This window comes from Scyliorhinus canicula, chromosome 18 (genome assembly GCF_902713615.1).
Source record: "Scyliorhinus canicula chromosome 18, sScyCan1.1, whole genome shotgun sequence".
NCBI lineage: Eukaryota > Metazoa > Chordata > Chondrichthyes > Carcharhiniformes > Scyliorhinidae > Scyliorhinus > Scyliorhinus canicula.
In genome coordinates, this window is record NC_052163.1 from 28,148,498 (window position 1) to 28,160,746 (window position 12,249).

At 50.2% G+C, this 12,249-nt stretch overlaps 1 protein-coding gene across 7 annotated transcripts in view; it reads left to right on the forward strand.

Annotated features, from left to right (window-relative positions):
* The window catches only part of sdk2b (sidekick cell adhesion molecule 2b), a 1,143,109-nt gene that overhangs the window by 892,078 nt on the left and 238,782 nt on the right, over positions 1-12,249 (forward strand). For all 7 annotated transcript variants that reach the window (XR_005458034.1, XM_038777821.1, XM_038777823.1 and 4 more), the window contains 2 exons: positions 4,322-4,516; positions 7,042-7,243. Coding sequence is in view for 6 of the 7 variants with exons in the window: in XM_038777821.1 (XP_038633749.1) it covers positions 4,322-4,516; positions 7,042-7,243 (397 nt within the window). In the remaining variant the exon portion in view is untranslated. The remainder of the gene's footprint in view (positions 1-4,321; positions 4,517-7,041; positions 7,244-12,249) is intronic.

The window sequence follows — 12,249 nt, forward strand, 5'->3', positions numbered from 1 at the left end:
CGGCGCCCGACCGGCTCGCCTCTCCGGGCCCCCCGGTCCCTGCCTGCCCGCAGCGCGACTCGGCTCCCCCCCGCCCCCGGCCCCCCGCACCCGGCCCGCGCGCCTTACCTCCGCCCACAGCTGATGCACCTAGCCGGCGTCCTGGAGCCGGCTTCCGCATCCCCACAGCTGATGCACCTAGCCGGCGTCCTGGAGCCGGCTTCCGCATCCCCACAGCTGATGCACCTAGCCGGAGTCCTGGAGCCGGCTTGTGCATCCCCACAGCTGATGCACCTAGCCGGCGTCCTGGAGCCGGCTTCCGCATCCCCACAGCTGATGCACCTAGCCGGCGTCCTGGAGCCGGCTTGTGCATCCCCGCAGCTGATGCCGGTCACTCACCTCTTGGAGCCGGCCTGCGCGCCTCTCCGCTCACAGCGCCGGGAACGCTAGCTCCGCCTCCAGCGGCCACGAGGGCTTCCTGGGCGCCGCCATCTTGGGGTGCCGACCCCACGTGCGGGTCCTGGGCGCCGCCATCTTGGGGCCCCGACCCCACGTGCGGGTCCTGGGCGCCGCCATCTTGGGGAACAGACCTCACCTGGGGATCCTGGCCACCGGCTTCCACATCTGCCACGCAAGGTCCCTCCAGCATGGAATCGGACAGCGACGACGGATTTTCTCCACGGCTCGCGGCCGTTCACCCCACATATGGATCCTGGCCACCGACTTCCACATCTGCCACGCAAGGTCCCTCCAGCATGGAATCGGACAGCGACGACGGATTTTCTCCACGGCTCGCGGCCGTTCAACTCGACCAGTCTCATCCACGCACGCTCGCCAAAACGACTACGCTGATCCACCTCAACGGCCACAAGACGGACTGCCTGCTGGACTCCGGGAGCACGGAAAGCTTCGTTCACCCTGACACGGTAAGACGCTGCGCGCTCCCTGTCCATCCCGTAACACGCAAAATCGGTTTAGCCTCAGGTTCGCACTCCGTCCACATCACCGGGTGCTGCATCGCGGACCTCACGGTCCAAGGGAAGGTTTTTAAAAATTATAAATTCCTTGTCCTCCCTGACCTTTGCGCACCGGCACTCCTAGGACTGGACTTCCAGTGCAACCTGCAGAGCTTGACTTTTCAATTCGGCGGCCCTATACCCCCCCTCACTGTCTGCAGCCTCGCGTCCCTCAAAGTAGACCCTCCCTCCCTGTTTGCTAACCTCACCCCCGATTGCAAACCCGTCGCCACACGGAGCAGACGGTACAGCGCCCAGGACCGATCCTTCATCAGGTCCGAGGTCCAGAGGTTGCTGACGGAAGGGGTCATCGAGGCCAGCAACAGTCCCTGGCGAGCCCAAGTGCTGGTGGTCCGGACGGGGGAGAAAAACCGGATGGTCATCGATTATAGCCAAACCATCAATCGGTTTACGCAACTGGACGCGTATCCTCTCCCCCGTATCTCTACCATGGTGAACGAGATCGCGAGATACAAGGTCTTCTCAACTGTGGACCTTAAGTCCGCTTACCACCAGCTCCCCATCCGCGCGAGTGACCGACTGTACACCGCGTTCGAGGCTGACGGGCGCCTCTACCACTTCCTTAGGGTTCCGTTTGGCGTCACGAATGGGGTCTCGGTCTTCCAAAGGGAGATGGACCGAATGGTCGACAAGTACGGATTACAGGCTACCTTCCCGTACCTTGATAATGTCACCATCTGCGGCCACGACCAGCAGGACCATGACGCCAACCTCCAGAAATTCCTCCAAACCGCAAAACTCCTTAACCTCACGTACAATAAGGATAAATGCGTGTTTAGCACCGACCGCCTAGCCATCCTCGGCTACGTAGTGCGTAACGGAGTGATAGGCCCCGACCCCGAACGCATGCGCCCCCTGATGGAACTCCCTCTCCCAAATACCCCCAAATCCCTCAAACGCTGCCTAGGGTTCTTCGCATACTACGCCCAATGGGTTCCCAACTACGCGGACAAGGCCCGTCCCCTCATGCAAACCACGACCTTCCCGCCGTCGACGGAGGCCTGCCAGGCCTTTAGCCGCATCAAAGCGGACATCGCAAAGGCCACGATGCGTGCCATCGACGAGGCCCTCCCCTTCCAGGTCGAGAGCGATGCTTCAGAAGTAGCTCTGGCGGCCACCCTGAACCAAGCGGGCAGACCCGTGGCCTTCTTCTCCAGAACTCTCCAGGCTTCCGAACTCCGCCACCCATCTGTGGAAAAGGAAGCCCAGGCCATAGTCGAAGCCGTGCGACATTGGAGGCACTATTTGGCCGGCAGGAGGTTTACCCTCCTCACAGACCAACGGTCAGTAGCCTTCATGTTTGATAATGCACAAAGGGGCAAGATCAAAAATGACAAGATTTTACGGTGGCGGATCGAGTTGTCCACGTACAACTATGATATCTTGTATCGTCCTGGGAAGCTCAATGAGCCTCCTGATGCCCTGTCCCGCGGTACCTGCGCCAGCACGCAGATAGACCGCCTCCGCTCCGTCCACGCAGACCTCTGCCATCCAGGGGTGACCCGCCTACACCACTTCATTAAGGCCCGCAACCTGCCCTACTCTATCGAGGAAGTCAGGACAGTAACCCGTGACTGCCACATCTGCGCCGAGTGCAAACCGCACTTCTACCGCCCCGAGCGCGCACACCTGATCAAAGCATCCCGCCCCTTTGAACGTCTCAGCATTGACTTCAAGGGGCCCCTTCCCTCTAACAACCGCAACATTTACTTCCTGGCGGTTATCGACGAACACTCCCGCTTCCCCTTCGCCATTCCCTGTCCCGACATGACCACATCGACCGTCATTAAGGCCCTACTCTCCATCTTCTCACTGTTCGGCTACCCCGCGTACATTCACAGCGATCGGGGGTCCTCCTTTATGAGCGACGAGCTGCGTCAATTCCTGCTTGACAGGGGCATCGCCTCTAGCAGGACGACCAGCTATAACCCCCGGGGTAACGGACAGGTCGAGCGGGAGAATGGTACCATCTGGAAGACCATACTACTAGCCCTCCGGTCTAGAAATCTCCCTATTTCCCGATGGCAAGAGGTGCTCCCCGATGCACTGCACTCTATCCGCTCACTCCTCTGTACTGCAACTAATCAGACACCTCATGAGCGTCTTCTTGTTTTCCCCAGGAAGTCGTCCTCTGGATCCCCTCTCCCGACGTGGCTGGTCACCCCCGGACCCATCTTGCTCCGGAAGCATGTGCGGGTGCACAAGTCCGATCCGTTGGTGGAGCATGTCCAGTTACTCCACGCTAACCCGCAGTATGCGTATGTGGAGTACCCCGACGGTCGGCAGGACACGGTCTCCCTCCGGGACCTGGCACCCGCCGGCGTGCAGCCCCCCCCACCACAGACCCCCCCTCCCCTTTTTCACCCCAGCACCCCACTCAGCTTCCCCATCCCTCATCCATGGCGTCTCCACGGCCAGCTCAGGTGACGGAGACTACTCGAGGTCTATCGCTCCCGGACTCCAGGACATCAGCAGGACCATCAGCCGATCCGACGACTCCTCCTCCACTACGGCGCTCGGCCAGGACGTCAAGGACCACCAAACGACTGATCGAATCCATCTAGAGTTCTACGGTCCCATGGACTTCCTTTTGTAAATATTGTTATGTCTGGGCCAGTGGCAAGCCCCCAAATTCGACAAGGGTACGGAGAGAAAATTATTCTCCCGACGGCTACTCATATCATCAGTTCTTCCCCCCCCCCCACCCCGGGTCTCGTTCACACCCCCCCCCCCCCGCCTTCCTTCTCCGTAAGGGGTGAATGTGATGATATGATCTGCATACTCGTCTGCCATTGGGCCAGAACGTCGGCTTACCATTGGCCCTGGTCGGTCATGTGCCTCTCGACCGATTGGCCGAGAGGCTGAGTTAACCACGCCTCTATCAACGAGGTATAAATGCTCAGAAGCCTGACGATCGGCCTTTTCCACTGTAGACGATCGCCAGGCTGTGTTCTAGTTAATTAAAGCCTGACATTGGTAAATCACTCGCCTCGCGTGCAATTGATGGTGCATCACCCGGCTCAATGTTCAATGGAACTGAAAATCTGGCAATGCGTATAACAAGCAACCAACAAGTAACTACCTGTTTTACACAAAAACAACAGGTGGGTTTCTACCACACTATGTTTGCCATAGGTTGCCCCCCAAAGATAAAAATCTAGTACCATGGTAGAGTCCCAGGTGCAATCCCTGGAATCTTCTTGCAGACATCAATTTTCAAAGGAGGTGTAATTTTAGAAGGATGTTGCAGGGCTCACAAACTGCGTTTTCACATAATTTGGTATTTAATAAATCTTTTTCCTCAGCTTACCAGATAACATATCGATTAAACACAAGCAACACAAACACCGCCACAGTGGATGTGTTGAACCCAAGCGCGCGTCAATATACAGCAACTGGGCTGAAACCAGAGTGCAGTTACGTCTTCCGCATTACAGCCCAGACCCGCAAAGGGTGGGGTGAAGCAGCAGAGGCCTTGGTGGTAACAACAGAAAAGAGAGGCAAGTATGAACAATATAAATAATGGAACTGTTTTTATTCAATGAGAATTCTGTATAAACCACCAGCCCCCAGAAGAGTAGATTTTCTAGAATGGGTCTGAATCCTTGCAGTGTTTTCCTAGCCAGTGAAGGATTTATATAACCCAATGGAAGCGACTGAAGGAAATGTTATGCCCTTTATCAATATCAGTTTGACCCTGGAATTGCCTTACTTTGTGGAAATATATGCTGACTTATTATTTTCCAAATAAAATGTTAAATTTACCGTGGGGCAGCACGGTAGCATTGTGGATAGCGCAATTGCTTCACAGCTCCAGGGTCCCAGGTTCGATTCCGGCTTGGGTCACTGTCTGTGCGGAGTCTACACATCCTCCCCGTGTGTGCATGGGTTTCCTCCGGGTGCTCCGGTTTCCTCCCACAGTCCAAAGATGTGCTGGTTAGGTGGATTGGCCATGATAAATTGCCCTTCGTGTCCAAAATTGCCCTTTGTGTTGGGTGGGGTTACTGGGTTATGAGGATAGGATGGAGGTGTTAACCTTGGGTAGGGTGCTCTTTCCAAGAGCCGGTGCAGACTCAATGGGCCTAATCACCTCCTTCTGCACTGTAAATTCTATGATACTATGATACTATAAATGAGTGAGAAATTTGGAAACCTGGGAGATGACAAAGCCCACTAGAATTTTAATAGAATAACAATTATGTTGGGTAGCTCAAAAGTTATGTGAGATAGAGTTCTCATACAATGGTTTAAAACACAGGGCTTTTACCCCAGGAACGCAAATTTCAATTAATCTTAAACTGATGGGATGGGCAACTCTTTCTTCTCCAAAGCTTTTAGCTGAAATCAATTTGCATGACTTGGAAAGACAGGATTGTCATTCCCTTGGGGAGCTTGACCAGTTTGTGACTTGATGGTGAGGTGAGCATGCATGTTCTTCAGGGAAGGATTATTGCCGAAAGAACTGTTCCACCTGAACGGTGGAAAATGCTCGGCACTTTTTACAGAGAAAAACCCCATGGTCCAAACCATTATAACTTCACAAGCAACAGGCTGGCAGCATGGGATTATGAACATCGGAGAGAATGAAATGTAATTACAAATCTCCAATTCCTACGGTGTTCAGCCAGAGAAAATTGTGGAAAACTTTTTAATCATTTTCCCAAGGGTCCATTTTCATTGTTTTGATTTCCTGAAATTTTTGTAAAATTTGAGAAACAAGTAGAATGTAAGTTATGATCTAGAGTACACTCCCTGAAAAGCTGGTAAAAGCAGATTCAGTAGTATCTTTCAAAGGGAATTGGATCTGCAGAAACCAACGGAAGAGACACAGGACCACGCGGTAGAATAGGAATGAGCAACGGTTTAATACAGTATACCGCTGTATACAACAGCTCCTCGCCTCAAAGGGCCACCCTCTCCGACCTGCACCCATTTTATACTGAAAGGCCCCCCCCCTGTTTAAAGGGGAAACCCCGCCCCCAATTACCAGGGAATTCATACTTTGTGGAAAAGGCAGGGAATCGTATAGAACATAGCCCTTGGCCCCCGAGGAGGTTGTAACATCAAAGTCCGGAGAAAGGTCCATATCCCGAGGCAGAGGCCCTTTCATTCGCTTGGGGAGCGGACGGCGGTCCAGTGTCGACAGGGCGGGGCCGGGAGGTGTGTAACACGCCGGCATCCACCATTTTGTGTGGAATTTCGGTGCCGGCGCCTCATGGATCCCAGGCGTGCTGCTCAGGGCAACTGGTCCAGTTTTCTATTTGGTCCAGGCACAGGTGCACGAGGCCAGCCGCCACCTGCACCACATCCGTCACACACACAAACCTCCGGAGCAGGCTCGGGATGCGCCATTCCAGTATCACACGCAGTCTCCATCACCGCCCGGATTATCCCCTAGAGCACCATCCAGATCGCCATAACGATCGCCCTCGCCTCAGCCCGTCGAGGCGCAGGAGGTTTGAGATGCCAGGCGCTTCCTCAGAGAACTCCGACGCTGATTCTGACATGGTCACTGGCCTACCTGACGTAACAATCAAGTCATTTTCAACGCCAGAGGCCTTACCGGCGGCACCAGTTCAATTCTCATCACCAATGTAGAATCCAACAGAAAAGACGCAGGAAGGCACGGTAGGTTAGGAATGAACAAAGGTTTATTACAGTGTGCACAATAATTACAAAAGCAACAACTCCTCCTCGCAAAGGGCCACCCTCTCCAACCTGGACCCAGGTAGAGGTTTTTATAGTGAGAGCTTCCCGCTGCTTAAGTCGTAAACCCCGCCCCCAATTACTGGGGGAGTTCATATCCGTGGTAAAGGCAGGGAATCTTATGTAAAATAGTCCCTGGCCCCTGAGGGGGTCATAACAGGATACATACTTGAAAAGGAGAAATATGCAGGGCTGTGGGAAAGAGTCAGGGATTGGGGCTAATTGGATAGTGAATGGCCACCTTCTCTGTGCTGTAAAATTCCATGATTAAATATGTAAAACATAGCGTGTTCTCTAAACGTTTTCCTTCCGTCTTCAGCTCACCCACAACCTCCCAGCAAACCTTCTGTACAACAGCAGGATGTGCAGTCACGTAGTGTGCTGCTATCCTGGGAACCAGGCAGTGACGGTCTGTCTCCAGTGAGGTATTACACCATCCAAACTCTAGAGCTACCTGATGGAAACTGGTCACTTCACTCAGCTTCTGTGAGCCATGAGTCTACTACATATCTTGTAGACAGGTGAGTGCTCGTGTTTACAAAGGACAGTCAATGGGCTGGATTCTCTGATTTGCAGACTAAATGGTGACGCCGGCGCGCGGACCCGTCCTGCCAAATAATGTCCTGCTGTAGCCAGCCTCGCTACCCGTGGACCACCCCCAACCAGCAACCCCATCCCCTGCCAAAGCCTCCCTTGCCTGTGATACAGCTGCCCCCCCGACTGTGGCGGCGCTGGACACAGTCCCCAGCCGCCACACGAGGTCCACGATAAAAAATACCATGACTGACCCATGATGTCGGGAACTCAGCCCCTCGGGGGCCGAGCATCAGGGGAGGGCCATTTTTGATGGGGCGCCGCATCGCAAAAGCGGCGCCGCCCCCCGATTTCGGCACAAACGGGATTCTCCGGCCAATCGCCGAACCCGATTTCGGCGACCGGAGAATCCCGCCCAACGTTTCATGAGGGGACAATGACAAAATAGGGAAATTTCTGCAGTTTGGCCCATTTCTTTCCGAAACAAAATTCAAAATGAACAATAGAAGATGTCCAGATTGGGTTGATCTGCAAAATAGTCAGGATACAAACCTATGAGCTCGGTACAAATTGAATTGTTCATGGTTAAAACTTGGAACCATAACAACTTGAACTTTCCTTATCAAACCTTTTAACCTCGTGCTGACAGACTCTAAATTATTTATTTTTGTGTATTGTACTGTTTCAGTATTTACTGATCAGTTATTTTAGTGTAAAGACTTTTACTATTGGTGTGATGTTTTTCATATTCTGGGAAAGCATGAAGAATAAGGTTGGCAATCCATGTAACATGCAATGAGATGCATACTACAATTAGTTTCTATATCTGATCACACAAATCCACATTTGGCAATACAAGGGCACAATTTTCAGTCCATAGGAGATTAAGGCCCAGATTTACGCCATCATGAAGTGGCTTTTGTATCCACCTTAGTGCCAACTCATGCCAATCCAGTTCCTGCACCCACCACTCTTTGCCGTTAACCCCTCCATGCCAACTCACCTGTATTTTGAGGCAGTTCTTTGACAGTTGGACAATTCCAATGAACTTGTGTGTAAAAAGTGCATAATTATGTTCACTGTTAACTGCATTTAGACCATGATTTGCACAAGCGCGATACGCGGGGGCGGCTGGCCATTTGAGTCACCAGCTGCCTCCACGCAAGTGAGATTTTGATAGGCCAGGACGGGGTAGACCTTTTAGAATTCGGATTAGGAGAAGTGCCTTCTTCAGAGGGTGGTGAACCTGTGGAATTCTCCACTACAGAAGGCTGTGGAGGCTAAGTCACTGAATATATTTAAGAAGGAAATAGATAGATTCTAGACTCCAAAGATATCCTGGGGTATAGGGAGAGACCAAGAGTATGGCATTGAGATAACGGGTCAGCCATGATCATATTGAATGATGGAGAAGGCTCAAGGAGCCAAAAGGCCTACTCCAGCTATTTTATATGTTTCTGAGTCAAGGACCATGTCATTTTACGTCTACAAGAACAGGACTGGTAATCCACCCTCTCGATCATACAGTTGCATATGCAAATAGTGAACTCACAGAACAAAAGATTCCAAAAATGACAAAGAGAAATTGCATTTAGGAATTCTAATGCAGCCTCTCCATCTCTCTATTGGTACCAATAATTAGAGATACCTTGGTTGTCAGATAGCTATTAATCACTGACGTCTTCATTTATTTAATGAATCCTGCTGTATTATTTCAGATTTTTTAAATGGTGTGAAATGTCATTTATTAAATCATGTCGGATTGAAATTTCTGTACTTCAGTTTTTCCTTTATAAGGTCTTGATTAAATGTTTCACCTCTAAAGATTACTGCATCTAAAAAAGCTTGGGCTGGATTCTCCGCCCCGCCGCACCACTTTTCTGCCCCGACCCACCGGCGGGATTCTCCGTTACGCCGGCCGGTCAATGGGGTTTCCCATTGTGGGGCAGCCCCACTGCGTCGGGGAACCCCCGGGCGCCGGCAAAACGGAGACCCCGCCGGCGGAGAGTCCCGCCCCTTATTTTATGAATGTATCCAATGTACTTGAAATGTCACATATAAAGGAACAACTATTTTTCAAACAAAATTGAAGGAAAATCAGTAATTTTTCTGGCAGTTTCTCTATCCTTGATAAATCTCCCTGTCCACAAAGACAGTTTCAGACAATAGCCAAATTACAGAACCGTTCCTCAATCCTTAGCCTTCAGCTGATCTCATAATGTGCCAACTTAGGATATTTCCTCACAGTGAGTACCTGAGCAGTGACCTTAAGTCACAACCGTATTAAGCATAAGTTTATTTTTTGTAATTGTGCTCCAGACCCTAAATCAACCTTGAGCAGAACCATGAAAGATCAGCTGTGATGTTAAATTAATAATGTTAATAATGATTTTGATTTGGTAATTTCCTGAAATAGCTCCAAATCCAGATTTCCTCTGAGTTACTAAATCAGGAAAGGTACAGTCAAGGGTTATTAGGCAGTGCTTGTTGAACCCTGTTGATAAATGAGATGAGGGACTGTTACACATTTACAGTCGCTGATGTTCTTGGTCAATTTTTCCATCAATTCTGCAGTTGCAATTGTGTCCAAAAATTGCATAAATCTGATTGGAAAGGGATAATGCACTTGAAGCAGATCAGAAATTCTTTCTTATTCAATATAGTTTTCGGTTCAGTTGGGCAATTAAAAGAAATGTCATTGTGCAAACAAAACTGCTTCCGAACAATGAGTTCATTCCAAATGCAGTAAACGAACTGTAAACTTACCACCTTATTGGGTTCTATACCCCTGTGATTCTCCCCTAATTGATTTAATACTGGTTTACAGTTATTTAGCTGCACTTTTTAAATAACAAATAACCGGAAGAGGAAGCAGTGGCATTGCGGTATTGTCATCCGACTAGTAATCCAGAGATCCAGGGTAATGATCCGGCACCAGGGTTCAAATCCAACCATAGCAAATAGTGGAATTTAAACTCAATAAAATATCTGGAATTAAAAGTAAAACGATGACCACAAAACCATTGTCGATTGTCGTAAGAACACATGTGGTTCACTAATGTCCTTCAGGGAAGGAAATCTGCCATCCTTACCAGGTCTCGCCGACATGTGACTCCCCCACCCCCATGCCTGCAGGTTACCCCCCCCCCCCCCCATCACTGCCCCCGCTCCCCTTGATCACACGTGATCGGAAAACCCTCCGCCACAAGGCCCTGCCCCTGGCACTGCCCCCTGGCACAGGTTGGCACCATGAGACCTGGCAGTGCTATCCTGTACTACGGGACAGCGCCCGGGCATGTCCCTCTCCCCCAGGGCTATACTTACCTTTGAGACCCCCAGAGGGATTCACCTCGACTGAATACCCTATTTAGAAAGCTGTTGTAAACCTTACCGACGTGACGTCACGTTGTTGTGGTTTAAATATTCAGTGAAGGGACCATCATGTAATGGGGAGGCCCTATTAATAATAAAATTTATGATAATCCATTTAAATGAGGTTCCCACCCTTTATGGGCATGAAGTACGTGGCATTGCAGGATGAGAAAGTGTGATCTCTCCAGAGAGAATGGAGAAATGCAATTCTCACGGATTTTTCACCCTCGTCGCCGTCCACTCTAACAGCGATCGCAGGCTGAAAATCGCCCCAATCGAGTCCAATGTGACTTTTTCAGAACCCTCGCAACAAAAGATCAAGAACTTTTAAAAAGAGATTTGAATTTACAGGACTGATGGTCTGAGGATCACACAACCAGGTTTCATGTTTTAAGAGTTCTGCTGTAACAAACAAAAACAAAAAATTGACGAAACATGATTTTGTAGGCTACTTATACTCTGAACTACAGAAAAGAAATTCCCAATTTAACTTTTAGCACATCCGAAAATCTCCCACTAGTGATAGACATTACAATGTCCATTATGTAGACCCTGAACTCACTGGAACCAGTTTAAATTCATTGTCAGCTCTCAATGGCTTGATTATTTTTTTTCTTTCCCAGCCAGGTATCTTCCAATCCCAGAACTGACTTTTACAGTGATGGGTACACTGAGATTTTTTCCCACAAGTCTAAACTAGGCAAATCTTACAGCCCCCTTTGAATCCTCACATATCGGACCTATTCAACCTGAGTGAAACCTTCCATCAGTGTTCTGCGTGGTGAATATTGGAGTTAGTATTTTCTCTGCTTCAGGTGCAGCACTGCCTGCCTCTATATTCTGCTGTCAGGTGGCTGCAGATTTACCTGTATCTGAGACTTTCAGGGGTATCTTAGAAACCCCGTAACCTGATACTATAATATCTTGCTATGGACTCTTCCCTTCCCAAAGCCCATTTCCATGGCAACATGGATCTTGGATCCCGGTCTGAATGCTCATTAGCTATCTTCTAGAACTCCAAGCTCTATTGTATTTTGGAATTAAATAGACAGTTTAAAATATAACCTGCATATAAAACCTGACTTTTCTGACAACTTTCTGTGTGATTGGACTTAGGGGTGGATTGTCATGGAGTCAGGGAGACCCAGTGGAGGTTTTGAAAATAGCATCCAGGACCCAACTCCGGGTCCAATTTTCACCGGTGCGTTTAAGAGTGTGGGCTGCTGTGGGTTGCAGGTCCACATCCTACAATCCCAACCTGGTCACCACCATAGGTGTATCCTAGTCCTCAGCAAAATTTCATAGAGTCAGGGCAGCTTTTAATCTCTGACATATTGTGAGCCACAGTCTGAATCTGGGGCAGCACGGTAGCACAGTGGTTAGCACAGTTGCTTCACAGCTCCAGGGTCCCAGGTTCAATTCCCGGCTTGGGTCACTGTCTGTGCAGAGTCTGCATGTTCTCCCCGTGTCTGCGTGGGTTTCCTCCGGGTGCTCCGGTTTCCTCCCACAGTCCAAAGACGTGCAGGTTAGGTGGATTGGCCAGGCTAAATTGCCCTTAGTGTCCAAAAATGTTGGGTGGGGTTACTGGGTTACAGGAATAGGGTGGAGGTGTGGGCTTGGG